A 26,758-nucleotide genomic window follows, 5' to 3' on the forward strand; every position below is an offset into this window, starting at 1 on the left:
GCAGATCACACCGTGTTATCTCTCCTGTCAGGTAATCACAATGAAACTCAGCACAGAGCTCAACTGTTACATGGAAGAAAGGCACAATGTGTCACTTTCATTACAAACACTGCAGACATGAAGGACAAAACTCAGTTCAGTTTAACCTAGGTCAAGAACCTGACTCAGAGGAGACTTTCTGTAGAACCAGGCTCAGAGGAGACTTTCTGCAGAACCAGATTCAGGGGACACTTTTTGCAGAACCAGACTCAGAGGAGACTTTCTGCAGAACCAGATTCAGAGGAGACTTTCTGTAGAACCAGACTCAGAGGAGGCTTTCTGCAGAACCAGATTAAGGGGAGACTTTCTGCAGAACCAGGCTCAGAGGAGACTTTCTGCAGAACCAGATTCAGGGGAGACTTTTTGCAGAACCAGACTCAGAGGAGACTTTCTGCAGAACCAGGCTCAGAGGAGACTTTCTGCAGAACCAGATTCAGGGGAGACTTTTTGCAGAACCAGACTCAGAGGAGACTTTCTGCAGAACCAGGCTCAGAGGAGACTTTCTGTAGGATTATTATTGTTATTATTATTATTATTATTATTATTATTATTATTATTATTATTATTATCATTATTAATAGTAGTTGAAGTGGTGATAGCAGTAGTAGTAGAGAAATTTATGAATGGTCTCAATGGTGATACCCTTTACAATCCGCTAGGTGGCGCCAGAAGACGGTCTAATGTTTCTGACCAACACGAAATGCATTCTTACCTCTCTATGACACCGAGTTATGTACGATTTGACAGTGAAATATCGACAGGGCCTCAGATTAGATTGTTTTATAATCGTATTTGTACCATAATGTGAACATTTCTATTGTTGTAGCAGCAGTAATAAAAAATTCAAACATAAATAATAATTTAAGGGCATAGTGTACAGGAACATATGTGCCGTGTACAGACTGGAGGTCCCACGGTCAAGATGGGAGACACCTCCAAAGGTGATTGAGAACAATCCAGCCAAGATCCTGTGGGACTTCCAGATCCAGACTGACAAGCAGTTGATGGCCAATCAACCAGACATAGTGGTGGTGGATAAACAGCAGAAGACAGCTGTGGTGATAGATGTAGCAATCCCAAGTGATGGCAACATCAGGAAAAAGGAGCACGAGAAGCTGGAGAAATACCAAGGGTTGAGGGAAGAGATAGAGAGAGTGTGGGACGTGAAGACAACAGTGATACCAGTAGTGATCGGGACCCTGGGAGCAGTAACCCCCAAGCTGGGAGGATGGCTCCAGCAGAGACCAGCAACAACATCCATCTGAGATCAGGAGAACAGAACGCAATCCTGGGAACATATAAATGTGTGTGTGTGTGTGTGTGTGTGTATATATATATATATATATATATATATATATATATATATATATATATATATATATATATATATATATATATATATATATATATATATATATGTATATATATATGATTTTAATAAGAGATGAAGATGGTGAGCTGAACAAATACCTGCCAGGAGAATGAGAGTGCAGCATAGAACATTTGGCACCTACCTGAAACAAACAACTTCATGGAGATCTGGCGTGTGTGTGTGTGTGTGGTGTGTGTGTGTGTGTGTGTGTGTGTGTGTGTTTGTGTGTGTGTGTGAGTGTGTGTGTGTGTGTGTGTGTGTGTGTGTGTGTGTGTGTGTGTGTGTGTGTGTGTGTGTGTGTGTGTGTGTGTGTGTGTTTGGGGGGGGATACGTGTGAGGGAAATTACATGGAGCTGACAAAAGGAAGCGTTTAATGAAATAAAACAATGATTATCTAACACTGGAATTTAACATCAACATCTTATTGCAATTCAGTTAAGATAGTGAAAATGAGAACATTTGTAACGTTTTAAAGCTAAAATTATTAAATGACGTGTAAAGTCACCTGATGAACACCTTGAATACTTCACATATCTTCATGAAATCGGTTGTGTTTTCATCGAACCATAAAAACTCAATCAATGAAGAACCTATTGGATTCCTTTATTTCGTGTTTATTTATTTGACTCGACATATGCAATACTAATTTTATTTCACTGTTACTATCTTAATGAGTGCCATTGACAGCTTGACGATGAATATCTTCACGTGCTTGGTTATTTTTGTTGACCGCATGAACACCATTCACGCCATCCTTTGTTTTGTGCCAGCACAGTGAAGCAGATAACTCAGTACTGTAAAGGCAGCTCGCTTGTGCTGCCTTCAGGAGCTCGTGTATGCTCGGACAACTGAACAATTGTGGTCAGAGAGTCGAGCGTAAAAACGGCGTGTGTGTGAATTTGAATTAAGCAATCTGTTTGCGCGTTTCCTCTCATCGCCTGGCAGTTGGCATTATATTATCCAACAGTTTTATTCAACGCCTTTTAAGGGAGATACAAACAAACAGTGAGGAATGTGGGACTTTCCCGGTGACAGGTGGTACAGCCTGTGAATTAGAGGGTTGTCAGAAATCCGAGCTTCGTGGCGGCCGTGAATGTGTCATAATTCATATCCAATGAGACCCCGCCCTGTCCACACAGAGCCCCGCTGACCGACCGTTGCTCTCAGCATCGGGCTGTGCAGTCGCGCCTTCTAGCGTTAAGCTCCGATGACGACCGACTGAGAAAGGCGCTTTGTCACGTTGTTACGGCCGGTGGGGTCCCGTCAGAGACCTGACGGGTGTTTCATGAGATGGGATGATGTAGCGGAATAACTCTTTGGACGAAGTGCGCAGTACCGTAGCATGCTAGGCTAGCGCGGAGGAACCAGGCAAAGTGACTGGAGCTAGCGGCTAGCGCGGGCTAGTGTTCACCTGCGGGCTCCCCTGCTCCCCTCCCGCCGCCGACAGGATGATGGAAAGTGTGAAGGAGAGCCAGTCCGCCGGAGCGCCCTCGACTTCAGCCGCACCGCAGGCGATTCCCGACTCCAGCGGCGACACCAACCCCGGAAAGCCGAGCGGACCGCCGCCGCTGCACGCTGGAAAGAGACCGTCCATCGGGGAGGATGACGGCGGCGCAGAGGCGAAACTCTTCGGGAAGGGGCTGGCGGCCACCTCCCTTCTCCAGATCGCCATCCGAAACGGGATCTACCAAAACCAAGTTGCCAACGCGATCGGCGGCGCGGCCAAAAGCATGAACATGCCCTCGGTGAAGACGCCTAACATCTACAGCCTGACAGCGGCGAACAGCTCCACTTCGGTGAACTCTCTGCTGAGCAGGCGGCGGCACAGACACAAGCGGAATCTGTCTCTGGGCGCACCGCCGACCGCCGGCTCCACCGGGGCGTCCCCCTCCGAGGCGGCCGCCCCGTCTCAGTCCGCCTCGCCTCTGAGCACCCTCAGCCTGGATCGGAAGACCTTCCTCCGGCAGAAGCAGTCGAAGCAGCTCCAGGCCGCTGATAAAACGTGGGTAAGGTCCGACCTCCGGCGGGGATGCGTTCACGTCCACGACTGGCTCACGCCCTCCTACCCGCGGCCGGTGCTGTGCACCCTGGACACTACAGCCGGAGAGATAGCCTGCAAGCTGGAGGGGAGTAAATCTGGGGCTGTGCTGAGAATCAGCTGCAAACCTGCTGCTTTAGTGGACTTGAACGATCATTGTACAGATAGTAACGGACATGATGATGACAGCAGAAGTCTGAACGACAGCGTGGATGTCAAAAATCCCAAAGTGGAGGAGGATGAAACCATGAAACTGCCATCTAATCTACTGCATGATGACAAAACGGCAAGCAACTCCTCCTCAGAGGTCTATCTGAATGACATTGGCGTGGATGTGAGCTTCAGTGGTGCAGACTGTTACGGGGTCTACTCAGGTTCAGATATGGAGAGCAGCACCTGTGAGGACTTCAGTCCAGGTGGACCCAGAAGCACAGAGCGCCGGGACTCCCTCAGTGATGGGGTGGGTTTGGGCACAGACTCCTCAGCAATGAGCCCAAACTGTGACAGCGCCACCGAGGGTCCCGATCCGTTCGAGAGCTCCTCGGATGAAGTGGATCTCACCTCTTCCCCCACACATTCAACCAGCAACTCAGCTGCAGACCTGCCCCCCTCTGACTCTTCCAGTGCTTCCAACCAAGTGGCACCGCTGGACAATGACAGGGATGCTGCTGATAATGCAGACACACAAAAATTAAACGACCCTCCTTCCAAATGCTCCACTACTTCTCAGGCTCGGCCCCTCACCAGCCAAGCATCTGGCCAACCTGACCTGGAGATCCCAGGGGGAAGCAGAGGATGGCCCGAGCCCATCAATACCAGCCCGACCCCGGCCCTCTTCATCCAGCTGCACGGCGGAGCGGTGCGGCGGCTGGCAGATGATGAAAGACCTCTGCAGATACTCAATGAGTACCTCACTAATCTGGGGTTTGAAGATGCATGGAGGTTACAAGAAGAGGGAATGAATCCAGAAATTGGCTGCCTCATACGCTTCTACTTTGGTGAGTGCTTCATAAGCATTCAAAAATATTTCCTTCTTGTAGTCTTTCTCATGTCTTTGTCAGCATTTTGGGAAAAAAAGCAGTCACAATTGTCATTGAAATCTCCTGTGGTTTAGCTGTGCTTGGCCTGGTCTACGCTTAATCATTGTTCTCTGAGTGCTGTTATTGTGTTTGGTGAGTCGTACTGTTTAACAAGTGCTTTCAATTGTCCTGGTGGCACAATACCCAGTGTTGTGCCTGCGCTGTCAGAACTGCCCCCCTGTATGCAGCCAGGGACTGAGACATCTGGAGGTGATCTAATAATTTTTTATTTAAAGGCCCAACGTGGAATATTTTTACTTTGAGAAACAAAATCATATTTTAGTAGTGATATTCCTCTATCGAGACAGATGATTTAAAGGTGCTTTCAATACTTCTTTAAACCTTTCTTGATCCACTGTTGTTGTTGAGGATGTTGTTTTGCTCACCAACAAAGTAAGAGGATGAAAAAGGAAAAAACAGACTCGATCTCTTAAGGGGATTAACACAACTGGATATTGTTTTTGACCTTGTTTTTCACACCATCAGCAAAAACTGAAGATTAACAGTCCGGAGCATCTGTTTGTACCAAAATTAACACATATAAGGTTTTATTCATATCACATTGTCAGTCTGTTTTGCAGTGTTTCAAATCTCTTATTGAATATTGGAAACACTTGTTTGTCTTTTATAGTTTATTATTTGAATTTATACACACCAAGGATTATATCGTTAAACACATGTGACAACATGGCAAGACCACAATCTGTAAAGACAAAAATATCGCTATAACATAACACCATAACACAAAATCACTCATTCAGTCTTTTCAAAATATTTTGTGATAGTATCGTAAAAGTTGTTATACATAAAAGGTATATATAGTATGTAAAACCTTTTGGAAATAATTTGAAGCAAAATTGATAAATTGAAGGTACATCACTGCAACACAATACTTTTTTAGGTGCATGGACTTGTATGTATGTTTTTTCATGTATGTTTTCTTTTCCCCATGCTTGTGTACATTTTACACCAATCTTAAAAAAAATCTCAAGTTAATGTAGTTTTTACCAAGGATGCACAGATATAACTTTTTAAAACTAAAAGTGTTAAACTTTAGCTTCTTTTCAGTCTGAATACCGTTCCGAGTATTTAATAAATGCCATAAAACCAAATTTATACTACATTCGCAAACAGTATGCGAAAGCTGTGCGTCGCTGCAAACCACCTCCAGCAGCCTTGAAGGCTCCAGTGTACGACTGTAGACCGAGGGACCGACTGTGTGCCACCACTCGCTCCCAATACTGTTGTATTGGGAATCTTTTAAGATTAACCGATAACTGACGCTGAAATCAGTATCGATACAGCTCTAGAATAAAGTAGAACTGCAACAACAGGAAAAAAAACACATTTAACATATTTGAATAAATTAACTCTCCCAAAGTTTGAATTGAATTTTTGTACATCGTGAGCTGATATTCAGCTGAAACGGTCCCATCGTCTGTCATACTAAAACACTTGCACAGGTCATTGGTCACATTCATTGGGAGGCTTCAGCAGATAGCAGGACACCGGATTCCTCAACAATCTGATATTGAGGGATTAGACTTGTACAATGTCAGATAAGCTCTGTGTCTGTGAAACTGTTATTTTAGGGAAGAATGCTCATCAAAGGCTCGTCACTCATGATCTGCGACGTTATCTTTCAGTCCTGGCTCTGTGTGGCTGACTAATGCCATTCACACTGTCCACAGCTGTCGATGGTTCAGTGTTTCCCCACCCCGGCCAGTACGCTCACTTTTTGCTTGCGGGTTCCTCTACCATTGTGGCATTTTTGATTACTCAAGAACACAAGGTGTTTATATTAGCAACATTTCAAACTAATGATTCCAGACCTCTTGTTGAAACACCGTTCTGTTGTCAATAAGTCTGTGTTACCCTGCCCATTCCTATTTGTGAGTGGAAAGATAACCCCAAGACATGGGACAAAACAGGCTGTCCTGTCCTGTGGACATGTTGTTTAACAAACTGCCCTGACTCCCACAGTGACACCACAGAAAAACAAAGATGAAAGCGGGGGCCTTGCCAGATCGAGCAGACCAACCCACACAGCTGTGAAGCAAGAGGCCAGTATGGCTTCCATACTTCCATTAGCTATAACTCGTACAGTCCGTTTACGACAGACAGTCAAGGAGGCAAGAAACAGGCAAGAAAGTTTCCAAATATGGTCATGAACCAAAGAAGGCTGACGGACTAGATCTGAAGCTCATATCGATTGCAGTCAGTCTTTAAAGGTTGTAAACGCCCCAAATGCATGCATTGTTCTGATTTGATAAGTTGAATAGATAGCCCATCAGTTGGTTGTTTGCATTGAAGTTCATATTTATTAAATACAGTTCAACAATTCGAGATGGAGGATCACATTTTTGTGGCTCTCACTGTGCTCTTCACCACCGTTGCTGAGATTTCATTCTTTCAATTTCTTTTTTTTTTTTTTTTTGTCAGACATGGCATTATCACACTTCACTGAAGCAATAACAACAACTGCATTTCGGACCGGTCACACTTTTATAAATTATGGCCAAGAAAAGGAAGAGCGTTGACATTGCAATCATTGAATGGCGGGTCATTTGTTGTGAATCATGTTGTTGCACAGGACAGCCATCTCATAATGTGCAGCCCTACCTTGCCGAAACCTCAGCATGCTGTGCCTGGCCTCGTTTACACAATGTTTTCAAGTGAAAGCGCAATGCTTTCCTTGCGTTTTGGGGGCCCGTTTAAACAACAGTGTTCTGATAACACAACTTTATAAGAATAACTCCCAAGGTGGAACTTTTCGAGAACTTCTCCAGTGCTACGGCACATGTACACCACGCTTGGTAGTTTTAGAGTTGACAGTTACTATAATAACGGTTGGACGTGGTCGTCTGTCCATGAGAATGGTCGTGTAGTGGCAGTTGAATGTCGATCGCACGTGTTTGGTTTCAATACTAAAAACAGCTAACGGCATTTGCTAGTGGCCCTACAGGAAAGCTTCCTCCTTTTTAAGCATTTTTTCAGTGTAAACATCGCATTAAAAAATTGCAGTGTCTATGGCTACTGTACCAAGAGCAGAAATCCGAAGCGTTTTTACTTCAGACGTGGTGTGAAGGGGATCTAAATGATGCTGATGATCTGTAGCTGAAGTGAACGGAGGTGAAGCGAGGTAAGGCCGCAGTCCCAGCGTTCAACCTGTCGGTCAGTCTGTCCTCTGCCAATCGCTGTCTGCCCTGAGGCGCTGCTAGCTGTCTGTATTGACTGTAGGTAGAGACAGTGGGTCTTCGGGTCTGATTATTTAGGTTCTTGAACCCCAGTTTTTGGCCTTGCGGTTCATGAAAGCCCTTATCACGCCAGCTCATGCTTATGCCCGACTGTCCCATCCTCCCGACGTGTGTGTCTGACTCAGCAGAAAGTCGCCATGTATTTCCTCTGTAGCACTGACTGGCAGTGTGCTGACAGCCAGAGAAAAAGTGACCTGAGTGGAACTCAGATTTCACCTCCTCAGTGTTTCAGATCTGGGCCGCAGGCTCCTCTTCAGTCTGAAACTGCAGCATCCGGAGGTCACCACTTCACAAGGTTGCACACTTACTTGTACCTGCGCACTCCAGTGTCTCTTCAGTCTGAGTACCATTGAAGTAAAAGAAAAGAAGGGGGGGAAAATGGTTTATTTGAAATTCAGCCAGAGGTTGAGCTATGAAACTGCTGCAGACGGCAGAGATGACTGAAGTCTGACTCGGTTCATTCGGTGACACGATCGGCTCGTTCGGGATAAGACAGGAGACAAAGTTTTACAGGGCGCGGCTTAAAGATAGACAGGATGTTTCCCATTCAGAGAAACAGAAGGAAGGAAATGGCATGAATGTGTATATGAACACACTACAGCTTGCCTACACCGCCTCGGGAAGGGTGGGCGCACACAATACACATTCCACATCATTGTTACCGATGGGGTGTGTGAGGAATCGCTTGTTATGTTTCTCCTATGAATTCATCACTGTCCACTTTGGTTGGTCAGAACAGTTTGAGTTCATCTCTTTAATTACTTTACTGTGCATTTGTAAGTATTTTCTAATTTTAGAGTCTTTGAATGCTTAAGAAAATAAGTCACATGACCTTTTTGCATTTCAGATTAAATAAAACAACTTTTCAGAATGACAACTGCAAGCAGTATTCCTACATCCCTTTTCTTTACCCCCACTCCAAATTCCATCAGCATCTTTTAGTACAAAAATACAGACTCTTAATGTCTTAACTGGAGCAAAGCACAGCCGCATTCCGATCAAACATTTAGTCATCTATATTCACTGAACAACAGCTGCTGCTAGCTGTATTAGCCATCTATCAGCCGATTTATCAGCATTTCAAATATGTGTAGAAGCATTAACTTAGCAAAGATGTTGGTATGGAGCAAGTGTTGGAATTTAAAGGTCATGTTTATGTCTTAAACAAGCTTGGACATGGAGACCCTTTTTGTTTTCAAGCTGTACTTTCTTCAAGTTTTTACCATTTTTAAATTATCCATATCTTCGAGACGAAAGAAAACACAAGCATGAAACTTTAAAGTCCCCATGTTGGGTATTGTGATCGTGTTTGCATGTACAGTTTGTTTTCAGAACAACGTTGTATTTACACCGCAACATTTTGAAAACGATGTGCGTTTACACAGAAACGGTCAAAACACTGGAAAGGACTGAGGTGAGCATGCCAGGCCGCTAGTGAGTGTTGTTCGTTTTTGTAACACTGTCAACTCTAATACTAGAGTTCTGGAGGAAAACACTGTTCCTATTGTCCATCTATAGTTCTTCAGCATGTTCAGAAGAAATATTTACTACAGCTGCTGTGTGCAGGCAGCAGTGGCCTTTCCTCAAGAAAAAAAAAAAACAAGTTTTGTGTTTTCACTTGAAAATCTGTTGGAAAAACATACCTTTAAGTCATCCCTATTGTGGCCACTCCCTTGAATCAACATGGTAACAAAGCCAGTGTCTCTTTGTGTATTTACTCGCGCTGTCAGAGTCTGTGTCACAGTGAAGGCTCATCTTTCCTCGTAGTCCTGAAAGTTTCCACAGAAAAAGAGCATTCCTCTGTGCACACATTGAAATCGCTTTAAAAAGCAGAAGAGTGAATAAAATGCTTTCATTTTGACACGCAAGATCCCGTTTCTCTTGATCCTGTCAGAATTGTTCTCTGCAGTCTTCAGAGTTCAAGAATCAGTTTTATTATTCTTCATACGATGAATTAAATCCAGCTGTGTACTTTGGACTGTAAGACTGTAAGTCATATTTTATCTTCGCCTTGAGATGTTTCTTTTTCTGATATTTCTTCCTAATGGAAGTAGTATATTATGACATAAGTGTTTTTCAATGATTTATTCTTTGATTTAAGTTTTATGTTCCCAGAATTCAAATATGAAATATAATGACAAAATTCCACTTTTTTTTTTTTTTTTTGTGCTCATGTTTTGTCCTAAAAAAAAAAAAAAGAAATTGATTCACTGTGAAAGCGTTCATTTCCAAGCTGGATTCCATGAGAATAAAGCGAATAAAACGAGTCGACTGCTCAACAAAAGAAAAGTCAGAAAACATAAAATAAACGCAAAGATAATTAGAACCGTTTCCAGCTATAATATTTCTCAAAAAGCAAAACAAAACACTTGACTCAGCACTGGATCAGTGTATTGAAGTTCAGCGTATTCAGTGACTTCCTGAAGCCTTCATGGAACTTAAGTAGAAGCAGATGCTGCAGTGATGAGCTGCGTTATCCTCTCAGACTGGACAAGCTCAGTCTCTGGGAAAACGACATCAAACTAGTCCAAGTATGGCGAGCGCTGCTACCGGTCATCTGTCACACAAACTGGTTTACCCGACGAATAGTTGTTCATCCGACCAACCACGAGCATCCCCAGGTGGTTAAGAAAAAAACTATAACCTGCATCACTGTTGTAGAAGTTATTGACAATATTTAACAATGTGCCCTGCAAATTTTCTTGTTACCCTTTTTGATATTCTGACATGACGACGTGACGCTGTCTCCGTCGTGTGTGTCCTGTGAACTGAAGGTTCGGTCTGCTGTTAGTGAAGTGATGTGTGTGTAAGGCTACAGCGAGGATGGAAGTGCTGGTGTTGTAAGACGTTACATAACAAGCTAATCTGATTTCAGTCCTGTGTGTGTGTGTGTGTGTGTGTGTGTGTGTGTGTGTGTGTGTGTGTGTGTGTGTGTGTGTGTGTGCGTGTGTGCATGCTTCCAGTGTCTGTCCAGCTTCAGGAGAGAGTAAACAGTGATTCAGAGTTTGCCGCTGATTTAAACACTCTTGGAAAGACATGCAGGCAACGTGCAGAAACTCCAGGAATTTTTCCTCCGACTGTTTCGGAGCCGTGCAGCTAATCCGTTCTGTCAGTGAGGGGTTAATGTAACAAATCACGCCTGAGTGGCTGCTCACTGTGGCGGCCCGCAGGCTATTGAGCTACAATTCACTTACATAACCAGCAGAGCTCCGGCTCTTTGTGGAGAGGCCCATTGAGAAAGAGTTGATTCACAAAATCCCACCCAGCTAAAAATAAATCTCTGTTGTAAGAAGTCTGTCTCTAACCACGGCGGACGACCCGCTTTCCCATCCCGTGACTTTATTTGTGCGTTCCCCTCTGCAGGTAAGCCTCGCAGCGTGGGAGGGTCGGAGCGCGTGCAGCTCTCCGGCGTGTTCAACGTGCGCAAAGGGAAGCTGTCGCTGCCGGTGAACCGCTGGTCCAAGCGGCAGGTCACGCTGAGCGGAACCTGCCTCATTGTGTCGTCTGTCAAACACGCCCACACCGGCAAGATGCACATCCTCCCACTCATCGGGGGAAAGGTACAATGGATGTATTTGTGGTTTAAACACACAACACAGAACAGCTTTGGTCGTCTGTCTGCTTGAACATCATATTTTTTAGATGACAGGAAGCTGATTTTGTTGCTGTCTTAAAGGGGCTGTATCATGCTTTTTTAGCTAGTCCAAACCCTAGAAATGGCTCTAACATGGTAATAGTTTATTTTTGGCGCAAAGGAAAAGTCATTTTGTGTGAAATAAAAGATTTTCTGGGGCTAATTCTGAAACCCGGAAGAGAAAACGCTCTGTTTCACTGAAAATCCCGCCTCTCCCCCTGTGGACTTTGACTGACAGCGTACTTCAACCAATCAGCGCTTCGTTAGCGTCTCTAAGGGTTAGCTTCAGCTCTTTAGCTCTAGCTTCTCTACACGGAAATACACGCGAAAACATCTTTTCCTGTTAGAAACTCACCAAGCGCAGACCCTTCAGACTCTTGCTCTTGCTTGATTGTTGCCTTCAGACGATGGTTAAAGTTTTTCTCCGTAATCAGAGTTAGAAAAAAGCGACAACGCTGATGGCCGAGGGCCTGCGGGAGGGGGGCTCAGGGGAGCCGTCTTCACAGTGTGACGTTAACGTGGGAAAACAGAGCGTTTTCACGGGTGCGGGAGGGGCTGCCTCTCTGAGCAGCACAACAAGGAGGAAAGCTTAAACACGCAGGCACAAAGGAAAAAAACGCTTTGGGGGTGTTTTTGGTGAGTACATAGCCATATAGCAAGGTTAAAACATACAAAAAGTGAATTTTGCATGATACAGCCCCTTTAATGTTATTGTTGAGTTTTAATGTCTGCGTCCATTATTCCACCTACATTTCAAGCCAAGAAAAGGAAAAGGCATAATAAAGTCCTGTCACTTGCTTCAAGTCTTATCATAACTATGAAGATCAAAAAATCATTTTCAGATGTAACTTCAGCCGCTGTACGGTTTGACACCTCTGTGTGTTTTCCGCCGGCCTCTGTTGTTGTTCACCATTACTGGATTTAATGCAGTCCTGAACCTGAAATGTGCGTCTGGCTGCAGGTGGAAGAAGTGAAGCGGCACAGCCACTGTCTGGCTTTCAGCTCGGGCGGTCCTCAGAGCCAGACCTACTACATCAGCTACGACTCGTACACGGAGCACCTCCGCTGGCACCGGACGGCCTCAAAGGTACCAGCAGGGTCTTCGGTCAGGCACCTTTTAATGGGAGCCGTTATTCTCAAGGCCAAACTATTTCAGTCTTATCTTCTACAGTCATGATGAATGGCTGAAGTCGCAGTGCAGCTGTAGTGAGATGATATGATCGAAGGAGTGAAACATCAAGGATACACGTGCCGTTGTGTTAGGTCTCAATAACTCAGTCACCAGCCGTCATCTGGGCTGCAGGTTCTTAGCTAAACGGACAATGATGTGTTTGAGTTTAGTGATTAGTATGACTCAAGAAGGATGTTCAGGATGAGTTAGCTCAACAAATTAACGTGCGCCCCCATACTAGTGAAAAGAAAGATTATTTATCAGTATGTTGACTCTCTAATTACAGTAATTTTACTGGAGTTTCAGCCCCCCTTCGGTGGGTGCAGGGTTGGTTTAAAGTGTTCAGCTGGCAGAAGAGAAGTCAGCCGAATCATCAAACTTCTCTGTTTAACCTCTGTGGCCATGATGGAAGACCAAAATGGCCTGGCTTTTCTTTTTAGAGTGACGCCTGGAAACCTCGCACAAAGAGAAGCTGCTGCTTCTCCGCTTTGAGAGGAGTCAGATCATGATCTGATTAGGCTGGCCCCTCGTCACCCCCTTCCATGAGCGCTCTAAGAGGTGCAGGGAGGAGACCCAGAGTTCTGCCGTGGACCTGCTGGAGAGATCAGATCTCCGGTCCAGTTTGGCAGTGCCTTAGAAGTCCCCCAAAGGGACTGCACTGAAACTGTGACCCAGTATGGACTCGGACCCTGATTATCCGACAACAGTTTCAAGTGAAAGCACAAAACATTTGTTGCGTTTTGGATGTTTCTAGGCCAGCGGTACCGAGAGCTGCAGAAAATGCTCTAACTCTGCCCGGACTTAGTTGACTCACCTGTAACGGCAATCCAGCTTCATCGTCTGTCCACACACCAACGTCCCATTGTTCATCAGCACACTGAGCTTTGCACACGTTTGTATGCGTGTGTAGTTTCATTACAAAAACACAAAGGCATTTTCACTTGAAACGTTGTCGAGTAAGTGGAGCCTCTGAAGATGTTGAAGATGTAAAACTGAACTCTTTATATTAAACTACCTGGTGAAGTTTTGGCTTTGTTGTGATGCATCGGTACCTATAACTGCATCGCCTCACCTGTCTGAGCTACAGTTGATGCTTTTAGGCAGATGAGGCCAGTTTATGGGATGACTTGACCGTTTGGCCTGAGACAAAGTAGTGACTGATGCGCTGTGTGTCAGATTGCCTCTCAGAGGGTGAACTCGGTCGACCTGTCCTGCTGCAGCCTGGAGGAGCTGCCCACTCAGCTGTTCTACAGCCAGGACCTGACTCACCTCAACCTCAAAAACAACTTCCTGTCCCCGCACAAAGGCATTCCAGCACTCACCAGGTGAGCCTCCACCAGCACGCAGCGCTCTCTCACACACACACACACACACACACACACACACACACACACACAGCGGCTCCATCAGGAGTGTGTAGTGATGCAGCAGCAGCAGCAGCAGCAGCAGCAGCAGGAGGAGGACGGGAACGGGTAGGGACTGTTTCGCGGTCCTGATGTGGAAGTTCCCCCCTGGAAGTAGCTTTTGATCGAATTACAAATGACGTGAGCCCCGGCCATTGTGTGGTTTGCACGACTGAAAGAGCGGCAGCGGTTATGAGAGGCGTGACACCGGTCTGCTGACCTCCGGGCCGCCAGCGCTTTTCTTATTTTCCAGGTCAGCTTCTCAGATTCATCCCTGATGTCAGAGTCCTGCGAGGCTCGGGAGTCTATTTCTGTCGCCCCGCCATGTTCGGCGGTCTGCGCACACGGAGCTGCGGCTGAGGCAAATACAATAAAATGCCTTTATATATGTAGTTTAGAAATAGAACAAGCACAACACACACACACAAACATACACACTCTTCCGTCTGTATTCCATAAGGCGTTTTCCGGTGCACTGCAAATGATCCCAGCAGACAATTGCCAAAACAAAGGCATTGCACCCATGGGAAGAACAAACCGAGACGGCGAACGTCCCACAGGTTCAAACCAGGACTCTGTTCTCTACTCCATTCACAAAACAGATCCAAGAGAGGAGCTGGAGGGAATTCATTAGACTGAAGTTTGGAGCAGGGTGTCAAACATAAGGCCCGTGGCCCATCAAGCAAATTGTAAAAACTGTGGCGTGTGCTGCTTGTTCGTTATTTTCTCATCATTTTCATTTTACGGCCTTGGAAACTAAAACGCTGCCACACGTATGAATCGAAATCGCCTGAGGACACAGATAAAGCTTTACCGTCTTTCTACCAAGACCCCCCGATTTGAACCGTCTTCTGAATTCCTATCTGCTTATGATCTTGGTAGTTGTCAGATCTGATCTAGATCCCAGATCTGGACCATCCCTGTCGTGGACGTCCTTAATGAAGCCGCAGAGGCGCCGGATTCACCTGTCGCTGTCCTTCTTCCTGCCGAGGTTCACGCTGCTTATCAGACATGGAGTCTCCTCGCAGAACGTCACGCCTCGGCTGGCGTGGAAACGCACACAGGGTCGTACATGCCGCCATTGTTCCTGCATAAACACATGCTTCCCAGGCCGCGCTGCGAGGAATGTGTTTTCCCCCTGCGACGCGCGTCCAGCTCGGCCGGCTCACCCTGACCTCGCGGTGAACCGGATTAGTCAGGGCCGGAAGAACACGGGAACACACACGGAGCTCACGCCTCAGGCACACACTTTATTGTTATGGTGAAAACTTTCACCCGTGTACTGTAAATGTTCTGCCGCTGCATCCTCTGTTTATCAGCCGGGCGTTAAGTAATGTTTGTTTTGGTGCTTGCCTTAGAGTAGACGAAGGCTGGAGTCCGATTATAGCACAGCGATGGATATCTCTGACCCTCTTTGTTCCCCTCTCTGGTGTCTCACTCTCACTGAACGCTCTCGCTCGCCCTCTCTCTCTCTCTCTCGCTCTCTCTCTCTTTGTCCTCAGGTTTTGTAAACTGAGAAGCCTCAGTCTGTCCAACAACGGTCTGTCTGAGTTTCCCCTGGCCTTGTGCGACATCACGTCGCTCACCGAGCTCAACCTCTCTGGGAACCGTCTCCACTCGCTGCCGGCCGACATAGGAACGATGCACAAGTGAGTGGACCGCGAGCGGGGCGATCCCGGGAGCCGTACGAGACCTTCAGTTAAGAGTCGACTCATCTGAGAGTGGAAAAACGCTCAAAGTAACGGCGTTGAGCGCGGTATTCAGCGCCCAGCCACTCCCGTGTTGGAGTGGTATCGTGTGTGTTTGTGCTCGCACAGTTTCAGACCTGATCTCGGTGTCGACATGACGTCTTGTTTTTACACACACCCCCGAACAGCATAGGCTCGGTGCTGGTATTGATATCTGGACTCGTTTCATCCAAACGCTTTTACGATATGGGCGTCTGCATCAGGTGTGGCGTGCCAGAGCACTTCACGAACGTACCTGCACACCTTAGGGCCCCCGTTTACAGGATTTTAAGTGAAAATCGGAAAGTACAACTTTTTGAAAAGGGCTTCAGTGTGGGACTTGGCCCAGCATGCTGTCGCAGTGTAAACACAAAACCGTTCTGAAACGAAAACGGTGACCTTCTCAGGGCTGCATTAACCATCTTTAATGTCCGTGTTGGCGAGAGATGGGAGTGTGTCCTCTCTGACCCGTCCTTCCCTCGCAGCGGCGTCCGTCAGCACTGCGGCGGCATCGATGCAGATTAATCCCTCCCTCTATCAGACGGGCATCAGACCCATGTGAGCCGGCCATCGCAGCGCCGAGTCATGCTGCTGCCGAACGGCGGGGGCGCCTGAGGTCAAACGCCCAGTCACCGTTTCTACCATTCCCTCTCCACTTTCAGATTTTTCAGGATCTGCTCTTAATTTGTTTTCCAGCATCAATTAAATCTGTGAAAACCCCGCTGGTTTTCAAAGCTTCAGCCTTACTTCCCATCGCAATTACACATAAAACTAGTGTGTATTTCATAGTATTTCTGTTCTGTTTACCTCAGTCACAGCGGACGGTAAACAGTCCTGGTTAACGGCGTTGTCTTGCCCCGCCCAGTCTGCAGACTCTTCTCCTGGATGGGAACTTCCTGAGCTCGCTGCCTCCCGAACTGGGCTCCCTGGAGGGTCTCACCTACCTCGGCCTGTCCTTCAACCGCTTCAGCTGCATCCCTGCCGTCCTGGAGAAGCTCCGGGACACAGAGAGGCTCTGCCTGTCGGGGAACCGGCTCACCGTGCTGGACCTGAACGGGCTGCAGTGGCTGCCTGCTCGCTATGTCGATCTGAGGTAGGAACGACCACCTGAGCGCGTTTGGTGGCTCCAGACAGGTTTGGTTAGTTGGGAAAACGGCTCTGTAGTTCCTGCAGGTTGCAGCCCGCCGTCTTAACGCTTTCAGGTATTGTGATAGAGTAACGCTCCGCCCTTCCTTCTGCACGCAGGCTGAACTGGCTTCAGAAGGTGAGCGTGGCAGACGCCGAGCAGCTGGAGCACATCGTGCAGCTGGACCTGAGGGACACGGGCCTGCGGCAGCTGGACGTCAGCTCCCTCTGCAAGCTGGAGCTGCTCCGCTGCGACAGGAACGCGCTCTCTCTGCTGAAAGTCAGCGGCCGCGCCATCAAGAGCCTGCACGCCGCGCACAACGGTGGGCATGCACGACATGTTGGCATCGGCCGACATCGGCCATTTGTTTAACAAACCGGTATCGAACTGAACAGTAAAACTGGTCCGATATTAACGGCCGGTCTTGATATTTTTGCAGAGCTGAAGCGGCTGGAGGTGCAGCCGGTGCCGGAGAACCTGACGCTCCTGGATCTGTCCTGGTACGGCGAGCCCCTCCACCGTCGTATTCGCCCCGTAGGGAGGCGGACGGCACACCTCCTGCTGACTGTGTTTGTTTTCCTGAAGGAACCAGCTGGGATGTGTTCCTGACTGGGTGAGCGAGAGCAGCAGGCTGGAGGTGCTGGACATCAACCACAACTGCGTGACCGAGCTGCCCGTACAGTGAGCAAGCAACGGCGTTTTTTAATACATATATCAGTTCAGTCTTGTCGCATGACTTCTGCAGCTGTCTGCACTACACACACACACACACACACACACACACACACACACACACACACACACACACACACACACACACACACAGACTGAGACCGTGGTGTCTGTGCTGCAGGCTGCTGTCCAGCGGGAGCCTCAGAAAGCTGCTGGCGGGCTGGAACGGCGTGTGTCGGCTGGCCGAGAGGCTGGAGCGATCGCAGCTGGAAGTCCTGGACCTCCAGCACAACTTCCTGACCGAGCTCCCACACAACCTGTTCATCAAAGCGCAGAGGTGCGCCCCCGTCCGGTCACCATCCGCTCGCGACGTTTTCACACCGCCTCCGCCGTAACAGTCCTTCTCCGGCTCGTTTGTTTGTATTCCGTCGCAGCCTGAGATACCTGAACGCCTCCGCCAATAAGCTGGAGAGCCTCCCCGCGGCCAGCCTGTCGGACGACGCCTCCAGCAGCCTGGCGGAGCTCTACGCCACCAACAACAGCTTGACGGACAAGTGCATCCCGCTGCTGACGGGCCACGGCCACCTCAGGGTGCTGCACCTGGCCTACAACCAGCTGCAGACCTTCACGGCCAGGTGGAGAGCTGTTTTTCAGAGATTCAACAGCAAGATTTTTGCCGGAAAGCAAAGATTTCTTCACAATTTCAGATGAAGATACAGTTTAGTTAGATTAAAGAGAACGTTAATCAGTATTTACAGCTCTGTGTCCAATTTGTTTCTGAGCTCTAAACTCGAGTACAGGTTTGCGGGGCCAGACAGCTGTGTGTCTTTGCTCCAGAGCAGAGTTAGACTGGTGTCTCTGCCTCCTTGCTGCAGTAAACTGGCCCGACTGGAGCAGCTGGAGGAGCTGGACCTGAGCGGCAACAGGCTGAGAGCCGTGCCCACCACCATCCTCAGCTGCCAGCGCCTGCACACGCTGGCCGCCCACTCCAACTGCATCAACGCCTTCCCCGAGGTGCTGCAGCTGCCCGAGATTAAGGTTAGGCGCACACACACACACACACACACACACACACACACACACACACACACAGACTTCAGGTCAGGTTTCCTCTGTGTGCGTTTAGATTAGACTCCAGAGTCAACTTTATCACCTTTAAGCTTTGGGCCCACCCACCTGAACCACAGGTAAACCCCCCCCAGAGCAGGCGAACACACCCAGCGACCAACTGGCCAAACCAACAACCGTTCCCGTCCGCACCAATGTGTCTGTTTCCACGGCGATGCTAAAAGCACTAGAGACGATGGAGTTTTCACATAGCTGTCCGTTTGTTTGTTTGCAAAGTGAAGCCACCCACACCTGTGCAGAGGGCGGTTTGCTATAAACACTGACCATCGTCCGTCTACGGAGCGTGAGCAGAACGAGTACCGTCGTGCATAAGGCCGGTCGCAGCTTTTCGTGCAGAAGCGTTTTCAGAAAGTTGCGTTTTCTTCTGTTAACCCGACGACGGAGTCGGGGCCTTTTCAAAAATCTCCACTCCAAACGCCATTTTCACACAGTTGTGTTTTCAGTGGCACAGTCGTCGTGGAAACTGACACTCAAAACGAGATGCAGGTTTTGTTTTCACTTGGAAACGCCCAGCTCACCCTGTTCCCCATGTCTCCAACGCCGCTTATCGACCAGTCCACCTTCAGGTTTTGGCCCTTTAGGGTTGATACGAGGTGGACCTCATAAGTACCGCACATCTCGAGGTTTTTAATAAAATCTTTTTTTTTTCTTGACAAAATTATCACATTTAAAAATCTTTTAAATCTTAAAGATTATGAGTTTGTTATCAACTCACCGAGCAGTTTGTCTTTACTGCTTTGTTTTCCAGTGTGCTCCGTTTGACTACATCTTACCTGATGGTTGATGAAGATGACATTTGTTGTTTCTCTTTGAGGTGTAAAGTAGCTCTTTTCCAAAGACCTCCACCGAGAATTTCTGACTCATATCATAATCGGGATAGCTCGTGATCTTTCCCTCATGTTTATCCTGAAGCAGTTTGCATTTATTTTGTAGCAGAACTGGTGAGAGAGTTTCTATCTGTTGCAGTCTGGTCATCCAACAGAGAGAGCAAATGGACAGAAGAGTCCGTGATGAAGCTCATCTTCAATCCGCTAGAAAAATTCATGTTTTGGTTAAAGTAGGATCCAAGAGTGTTGACTCTTGGTTGTTTTGTTTTCTTCTGGGCTTTTTTGTGTACCTGGAGGTCTCAGTGTGTTTTATCATTCCTAGACGTTACACACACACACACACACACACACACACACACACACACACACACACACACACCTCAGCCAGGTTTGTGAGGACGTTCAACAAACTGCACAGTCAAACAAAGCGCAGCAGTGTTTCCTCATCGATAGATTCATGTGATAAATTGAGGTACTTAGTGCTGATCCGTTCTTCCCCTGGTCAGCATAATTCGGCCCCCTCCCTCTGCCCCCTTTTTATCTCCGTCTCTCCACCTCCGTTCATTTTTATTGGGCCAAATCACAAAATCCTTTGTAATCTCCCCGCTACTCTCTAATCTCTGGCTTTCTCTGAACCCAAATTGTCTGCACGGGAGGGCCGGGGGTGGGAGATTTAATCTTTTCTTAGATGGACGGATGATTCAGCAGCATGTGAAAGTCCTGATCCGGACCCCCGGAACCGTTTCTCTTCCAGTGTGTGGATCTGAGCTGCAACGAGCTGACCGAGGTGACCCTGCCCGAAGCGCTTCCTCCGAAACTGCAGGAGCTCGACCTCACGGGGAACCCTCGCCTCAACCTGGACCACAAGAGCCTGGAGCTCCTCAAGTACGAACCCCCCATTCTAAACAGACGGAGCCGTAGGAGCCCGCCCCTTGACCTCTTTCCTCCTCCTCCTCTCTGCAGCAACATCCGATGCTTCCGGGTCGACCCGTCTCCTTCCGCTCCGTTTGCAAGCGAGAGCCACGGCGCCCCCGCGGTGTGGAGTCACGGCTACACCGAGGCCTCCGGAGTCAAAAACAAGTCAGTCTTCCCCCGGCCCCGTTCCTCGCTTTCAGACCGAGTTTCTGTGGGGATTCTCGCTGGCGCGACACAGCAGAGTGTAACTGTACTGTTCTGGAGTGACAGCAGAGTGTAACTGTACTGTTCTGGAGTGTCAGCAGAGTGTAACTGTGCTGTTCTGGAGTGTCAGCAGAGTGTAACTGTGCTGTTCTGGAGTGTCAGCAGAGTGTAACTGTGCTGTTCTGGAGTGTCAGCAGAGTGTAACTGTGCTGTTCTGGAGTGTCAGCAGAGTGTAACTGTGCTGTTCTGGAGTGACAGCAGAGTGTAACTGTGCTGTTCTGGAGTGACAGAGACTTGTGTTGGTGTTGAGCACCTCGGCAGGATGACGTTAGACCTTCAGTGAAACCGCAGCGTTTGCTTTCCGCTGCAGTCTTATTATGTGATCCTGGTTCAGCTCTCACCAGTTCGCCACTGCCCTTATCTAACATATCCCACCATGCCCCTGGCTAACCCTACCTCACCTTACCTGACCCTACCTGACTCTACCTCACCCTATCTCGCCTTACCTGATCCTACCTGACTCTACCTCACCCTGCCTCACCCTACCTGACTCTACCTCACCCTACCTGACCACCTGACCCTAACTGACCATACCTCACCCTACCTGACTCTACCTCACTCTACCTGATCCTACCTGACTCTACCTCACCCTACCTGACTCTACCTGACCCTTCCTCACCCTACCTCACCCTACCTCACCCTACCTGACTCTACCTCACCCTACCTCACCCTACCTGACCACCTGACCCTAACTGACCATACCTCACCCTACCTGACTCTACCTCACTCTACCTGACTGTACCTCACCCTACCTCACCCTACCTGACCCTTCCTCACCCTACCTGACTCTACCTCACTCTACCTGACTCTACCTGACCCTTCCTCACCCTACCTGACCCTACCTGACCCTTCCTCACCCTACCTGACCCTTCCTCACCCTACCTGACTCTACCTCACCCTACCTGACCCTTCCTCACCCTACCTGACTCTACCTCACCCTACCTGACTCTACCTCACCCTACCTGACTCTACCTCACCCTACCTGACTCTACCTCACCCTACCTCACCCTACCTGACCACCTGACCCTAACTGACCATACCTCACCCTACCTGACTCTACCTCACTCTACCTGATCCTACCTGACTCTACCTCACCCTACCTCACCCTACCTGACCCTTCCTCACCCTACCTGACTCTACCTCACCTTACCTGACTCTACCTCACCCTACCTGACTCTACCTCACTCTACCTGACCCTTCCTCACCCTACCTGACCCTTCCTCACCCTACCTGACTCTACCTCACCTTACCTGACCCTTCCTCACCCTACCTGACCCTTCCTCACCCTACCTGACTTTACCTCACCCTAACTGACTCTACCTCACCCTACCTGACCCTACCTCACTCCACCTCACCCTAACTGACTCTACCTCACCCTACCTGACCCTACCTCACCCTACCTGAGCCTGCCTGAATTTCACCTCACTACATGTGGGAATCAAACCGGGTAACGCTGTAACGTGGCGCTGCCCAGTTTGAACGTACCGTTTCGGTTACAGTCAGAATGAGTGTTTCTTAGCGCCGATGTGTCGTGACGGTGACTGTGGATCTCCTCAGGCTGTGTGTGGCCGCCCTGGCTCTGGACAGCTTCTGCGGGGTTCGTGAAGCTCTGTACGGAGTTTTTGACGGCGACAGGAACGTGGAGGTGCCTTACCTGCTGCAGTGCACCATGGGAGACGTGCTGGCGGAGGAGCTCCACAGGGGCCAGCGGCAAGGGGACTACATGACCAACACCTTCCTCACCATGCAGAGGTACAGCACACACACACACACACACACACACACACACACACACACACACACACACACACACACACACACACACACACACACACACACACACACACACACACACACACACACACACACACACACAGACTGATCACAGACTTGGCTGAGAGGGAAACTCAGTGTCTCCGGGTCGCCGGTTCCCCCGCAGGAAGCTGGGCACGGCGGGCCAGAGGATGGGCGGCTCCGCGGCTCTGTGCCACATCCGACACGACCCCGTGACCCCCGGCGAGCACGGCGCCTGCTTCACCCTGAAGGCCGCCAACGTCGGCAGGTGCCAGGCCGTCCTGTGCAGAGACGGCAAAGCTATGCAACTGTCCGCCGTCCACACCGTCCGCGACGAGGCGGAGTACCACAGAGTCCGAGAGCACAACGCCATCATCACCGAGGTAACGCCGCCGCCACGGCCATGTGTCGGCCGTGAGCTGCGTCCGGCGGCGCAGCACGCTCTGTCAACTAGTGAACTTCTACAGCATTTTCTGTCATTTTCCTGCACTTGCTTCAAAATAAATGTCCATATTTCAAAATAAAAGGCCTTGAGCTTGACAGACGTGAACTCTTAACCAGTGATTCCAAACCATTTTCCTTGAAGGTCATCAGTTGATGATAAGATGTACAGACTTCCTCGCCGAGCCGTCAGGATTCTTCTGATCCGTGTTTTCCGTCCTGCAGGACAACAAAGTGAGCGGCGTCACCGACTCCACCAGAATCATGGGATACTCCTTCCTCTGCCCCTCAGTCACACCCCGCCCCCACGTCGCCACGGTGACGCTCACCCCCCAGGACGAGTTCTTCCTCCTGGGCAGCCGGGGATTGTGGGACATGTTGTCGCCCAGCGAGGCGGTGGAGGCGGTCAGAAACGTCCCGGACGCTCTGGCCGCCGCCAAGAAGCTGGTGACGCTGGCGCAGAGCTACAGCTGCTCCGACAGCCTGAGCGCCGTGGTGGTGAAGCTCAGCATCACCGAGGACTGCTGCTGCTTCTGCGAGCCGCCGCCGCCGCCGCCCAGCCCCGGCCCGGGAGCCCAGCCCGGCGGCTCGCACCCGTACGCCGGCGGCGGCGACGGCATCCCGCTGCCGCCGGCGTCCTCGGGCACGGCGAGCGAGCTGAGCAGCGAGTTCAGCACGTCGGAGATGAGCAGCGAGGTGGGATCCACGGCGTCCTCGGAGGAGCCGCCGCCGCAGGCCGAGCCCCTCCCCCCGCACCCCAACCCCCCGGGGCGGGCCGGCGTGCGGCGCCCCGCCCGCGGCGGGGGCGGCTTCCAGAGGCAGTTCTCCGGCGCTCTGTCCGACAACGGGCTGGACAGCGAGGACGAGGAGCCCATCGCCGGCGTCTTCTCCAACGGGAGTCGCGTGGAGGTGGAGGCAGACGTCCACTGCCTGCTCCGCCGCGACGGCGCACAGCCGCAATGCAACAGCCCCGCCGCCGCCGCCTCGCCCCTCCCCCCCGCCTTCCCCTCCCCGGCTCCCTCCCCCGTGCCTCCCTCCTCGCCGTGCCTCGGCGCCGAGTCCCGGTCGGGCACCCTGGGCCGCCGGGCGCGGGCCAACGGCTCGGTGGCGTGCCAGGGCCGCAGCCAGGACCTGATCGAGGAGGCGGCCGACGCCCCCGTCAGGAGGCAGGGCGGCTACTTCAACGCCCCGGCGCAGCCCGACCCCGACGACCAGCTGATCATCCCGCCGGAGCTGGAGGAGGAGGTGCGGCAGATCATCCAGCAGCAGCAGCAGCAGGAGCAGCTGCAGGCGCACAGCCAGCAGACGCACAACTACCAGAAGCCCGCCGACTACTTCGTCACGCCGCTCTGACCGCAGCCGGCGCCGTTTCTGAGCGGCCCCCGACGGGGCCTCGGACCGCTGTTTTCTGATCACTTTTTTTTTTTTGTTTATATTTCCTGTTTTTTACTGTTAGCTCGACGCCCGCCTCCCCGACCAGAAAGTTTTTTTTTTTTTTTTACATATATATAAATATATAAAACACTCTGACTTTAGTGTGGACTGATTTCTGCATATCTCACTGGAGGACGCACTTTGACTACTCTCTGCTAGACTTTGCAGATTAGCCCTCAGTTCAAGGTACTTTGAGATTCGGACCGCTCTGTTTCTGTCGGACCTTTTTTGTTTTTGTTTTTTTTTTTTTTTTTTTTTTTTTTTCTCCAGCTGACGGGAGTTAGTCAAACTGTTTAACTTACTCCTAGGAGTTAATCACTATGAGGTGACCTAGTCACTGCAGCGTACTAATATTCTCTGAGAGAAGAGTTGCTTATTCCTGCAGACTGATGTTCCAGGCTTTGGTTTTTTGTTGTCGGGGTGGTGGCGCTGCCGTGGCGGTGGAGCGTTGGCTCGGTTCATACCAGCTCCGTGAATGTTCTCACAACAGTGTTACAGACTTCTACAGCAAACCGCACAAGAGAGCTACTTTTGCTACACAATAAATTAAAGTTTTCAGAAAAACGCTTCTTGTTGGCGTGGACTTCTTGGGACGGTACGATGGGGCGGGGGATAAATATCTAAATATATCACCCACAAGCTACCAGAACACCACAGCATTAACCTCTATATGTTCTAATAGTTTATCTAGAGTTTTCAGCCTGAAATGGGTTTTTAGCAGGTTCACTGATCAAAGTTTTGAGGAAAATTTCTCATAAATATGGGGTTTGTTTGGTAAATAAAGTGTTTTTCTATTTGTAAACAAAAGAAAAGTGAAATAAAAGAAAGTGTCATATTTTAAAAACCTTTCATATAAAATGAAAAAAAACGAATTATTTTATAAAATAAATGACAGTAAAACTGAATGTTAGTATAGTTTTAACAGAAAAAAGAATATCTTAGACAAAAACTATTCTTTTTGAATAAATAGATTGCAACTTCAACATTTTTTTATTCAAATAGAAAAAAGTTAGTGACAATATTATAATTACCGTATGTAAATAAGATTAAAAGAGAACAATAGATTTTATTTCAAAAATTTCAAACTAAATGTAATGAATTAATCATATTTTCTTCATGAACAAAAACATTAAAGAAAAGGTGATTGTTTTCACAAAAATTGAAGAAAAAAGGAAACATTGAAGGTTTTTTCTCATATCTTTCGGATCATAAAGACCTCAAGAACAGATTGTGCTTTTCAATACGTTGATTTTGTCCAGACGGCGATTCAAGTCAAAACTCAACGTTTTTGTTTCAGAAAAGTAGCAGAGTTGTAAAACACACCACGAAAGTTTGTCATTTTTTGCAGCACTTGATTGAAATGAGATTTGGATTTAAACTCACCTGTGGCCATGAAAATGTTTTTAAGGGGAAAAACTCCACATTTATGGTGGGTCGATGGAATCAGTTTGGCTGATTTCCACTCAGATCTGGAGAAATGTTGCTGATATATGCAAAGCATTTGGGGAAAATGTGTATTTCGGAGGTTTTGGACTTTGGACATGGAGACTTTCTGAGGCTTCATCGGGACCGGCCCAGGTGAGGCGTGCTTCTGTTGCCATGGCAACATCATGTCGCTTCCTTTCGCTTTCTGGTTGGAGAAATGAGAAGTTCGCCCACAGTGACCCCTGGTGGATGTTTTCAGACTCACATACAGCAAAAAGTATTCACTCAGCTCTCCAGTCTGAATCATTGAATCCAGGTGTTCCGGACTCTTCCATGGAAACAGGTGTGAAGAATCAAGCACCTCAGCATGCAGGCCATTTCTACAGATATTAGTGAAAGAAATGGGTTGTACATCTGTCCTTCAAATCAAATCAAATCAAATCAAACTTTATTTATTTTGTGATTTGATTTGATTTGATTTGATTTGATTTGATTTGATTTGATCTGTCCTTATGTCCTTCATGACACTCAGCCCCTCAAATCTCCAGATATTCAATAATCACATTAAGAAAATAACACAATCATCTGAAAACCAATGAAAGAATTAAAGTATTTCTGACCAAAATACAGTTTTAAAACTTTTTATAAAAATACATTTAAAACAATTTATGGTGACTTTTCCTTTTCTTTTAATCAAGAAATGTTTTTTTTTGGGGGGTTTTTTTTCAAAAAAGAAAATTAAACTATAAAACTCCTACCAAACCTCCTCTACAAAAAAACAGTAAAAAGAAAAGGTTTTAAACTTGAGTCATGAAGTATTTTTTAATCTATACATTTAATAAATGCTTTTTATGAATTATTTTAAATTGACAAAATTGAATTTTTCTCCTTTAAGATAAAGTTAGTGAATTTTATGTACGAAATTAGAAAGAAAACGTCAAAAAAGTCAAATGTTTCTCTACATATTGAAGAAAAAAAATGTTTTCTTATAATTCTGAGTGGGGATATCATT

The 26,758-nt window shown here is 48.2% G+C and overlaps 1 protein-coding gene across 1 annotated transcript; it reads left to right on the forward strand.

Annotated features, from left to right (window-relative positions):
- The first annotated feature begins 2,564 nt into the window (after positions 1 to 2,564).
- Positions 2,565 to 24,542, forward strand: LOC115381653 (PH domain leucine-rich repeat protein phosphatase 1-like). Its single transcript, XM_030083164.1, has 17 exons — positions 2,565 to 4,447; positions 11,149 to 11,345; positions 12,381 to 12,506; positions 13,767 to 13,915; positions 15,496 to 15,642; positions 16,586 to 16,813; positions 16,966 to 17,168; positions 17,286 to 17,346; positions 17,432 to 17,527; positions 17,700 to 17,855; positions 17,953 to 18,153; positions 18,394 to 18,556; positions 20,228 to 20,358; positions 20,437 to 20,553; positions 22,210 to 22,404; positions 22,592 to 22,829; positions 23,113 to 24,542. The coding sequence occupies exons 1-17, from the start codon at positions 2,860 to 2,862 to the stop codon at positions 24,238 to 24,240; spliced, it is 5,124 nt and encodes a 1,707-aa protein (XP_029939024.1). The 5' UTR covers positions 2,565 to 2,859; the 3' UTR covers positions 24,241 to 24,542.
- Positions 24,543 to 26,758: the final 2,216 nt, after the last annotated feature.

The sequence above is a fragment of the Salarias fasciatus genome, chromosome 23 (genome assembly GCF_902148845.1).
Source record: "Salarias fasciatus chromosome 23, fSalaFa1.1, whole genome shotgun sequence".
NCBI classification, from domain to species: Eukaryota; Metazoa; Chordata; class Actinopteri; order Blenniiformes; family Blenniidae; genus Salarias; species Salarias fasciatus.

What these genes read in the sequence shown, in the direction of transcription:
- LOC115381653 (XM_030083164.1), top strand. Translation starts at nt 2,860, where the DNA reads ATGATGGAAAGTGTGAAGGAGAGCCAGTCCGCCGGAGCGCCCTCGACT. An exon ending in CTGTTCATCAAAGCGCAGAG is followed by an intron (nt 17,856 to 17,952) that starts GTGCGCCCCCGT and finishes ATTCCGTCGCAG; the next exon opens with CCTGAGATACCTGAACGCCT. An exon ending in CTGCAGACCTTCACGGCCAG is followed by an intron (nt 18,154 to 18,393) that starts GTGGAGAGCTGT and finishes TCCTTGCTGCAG; the next exon opens with TAAACTGGCCCGACTGGAGC.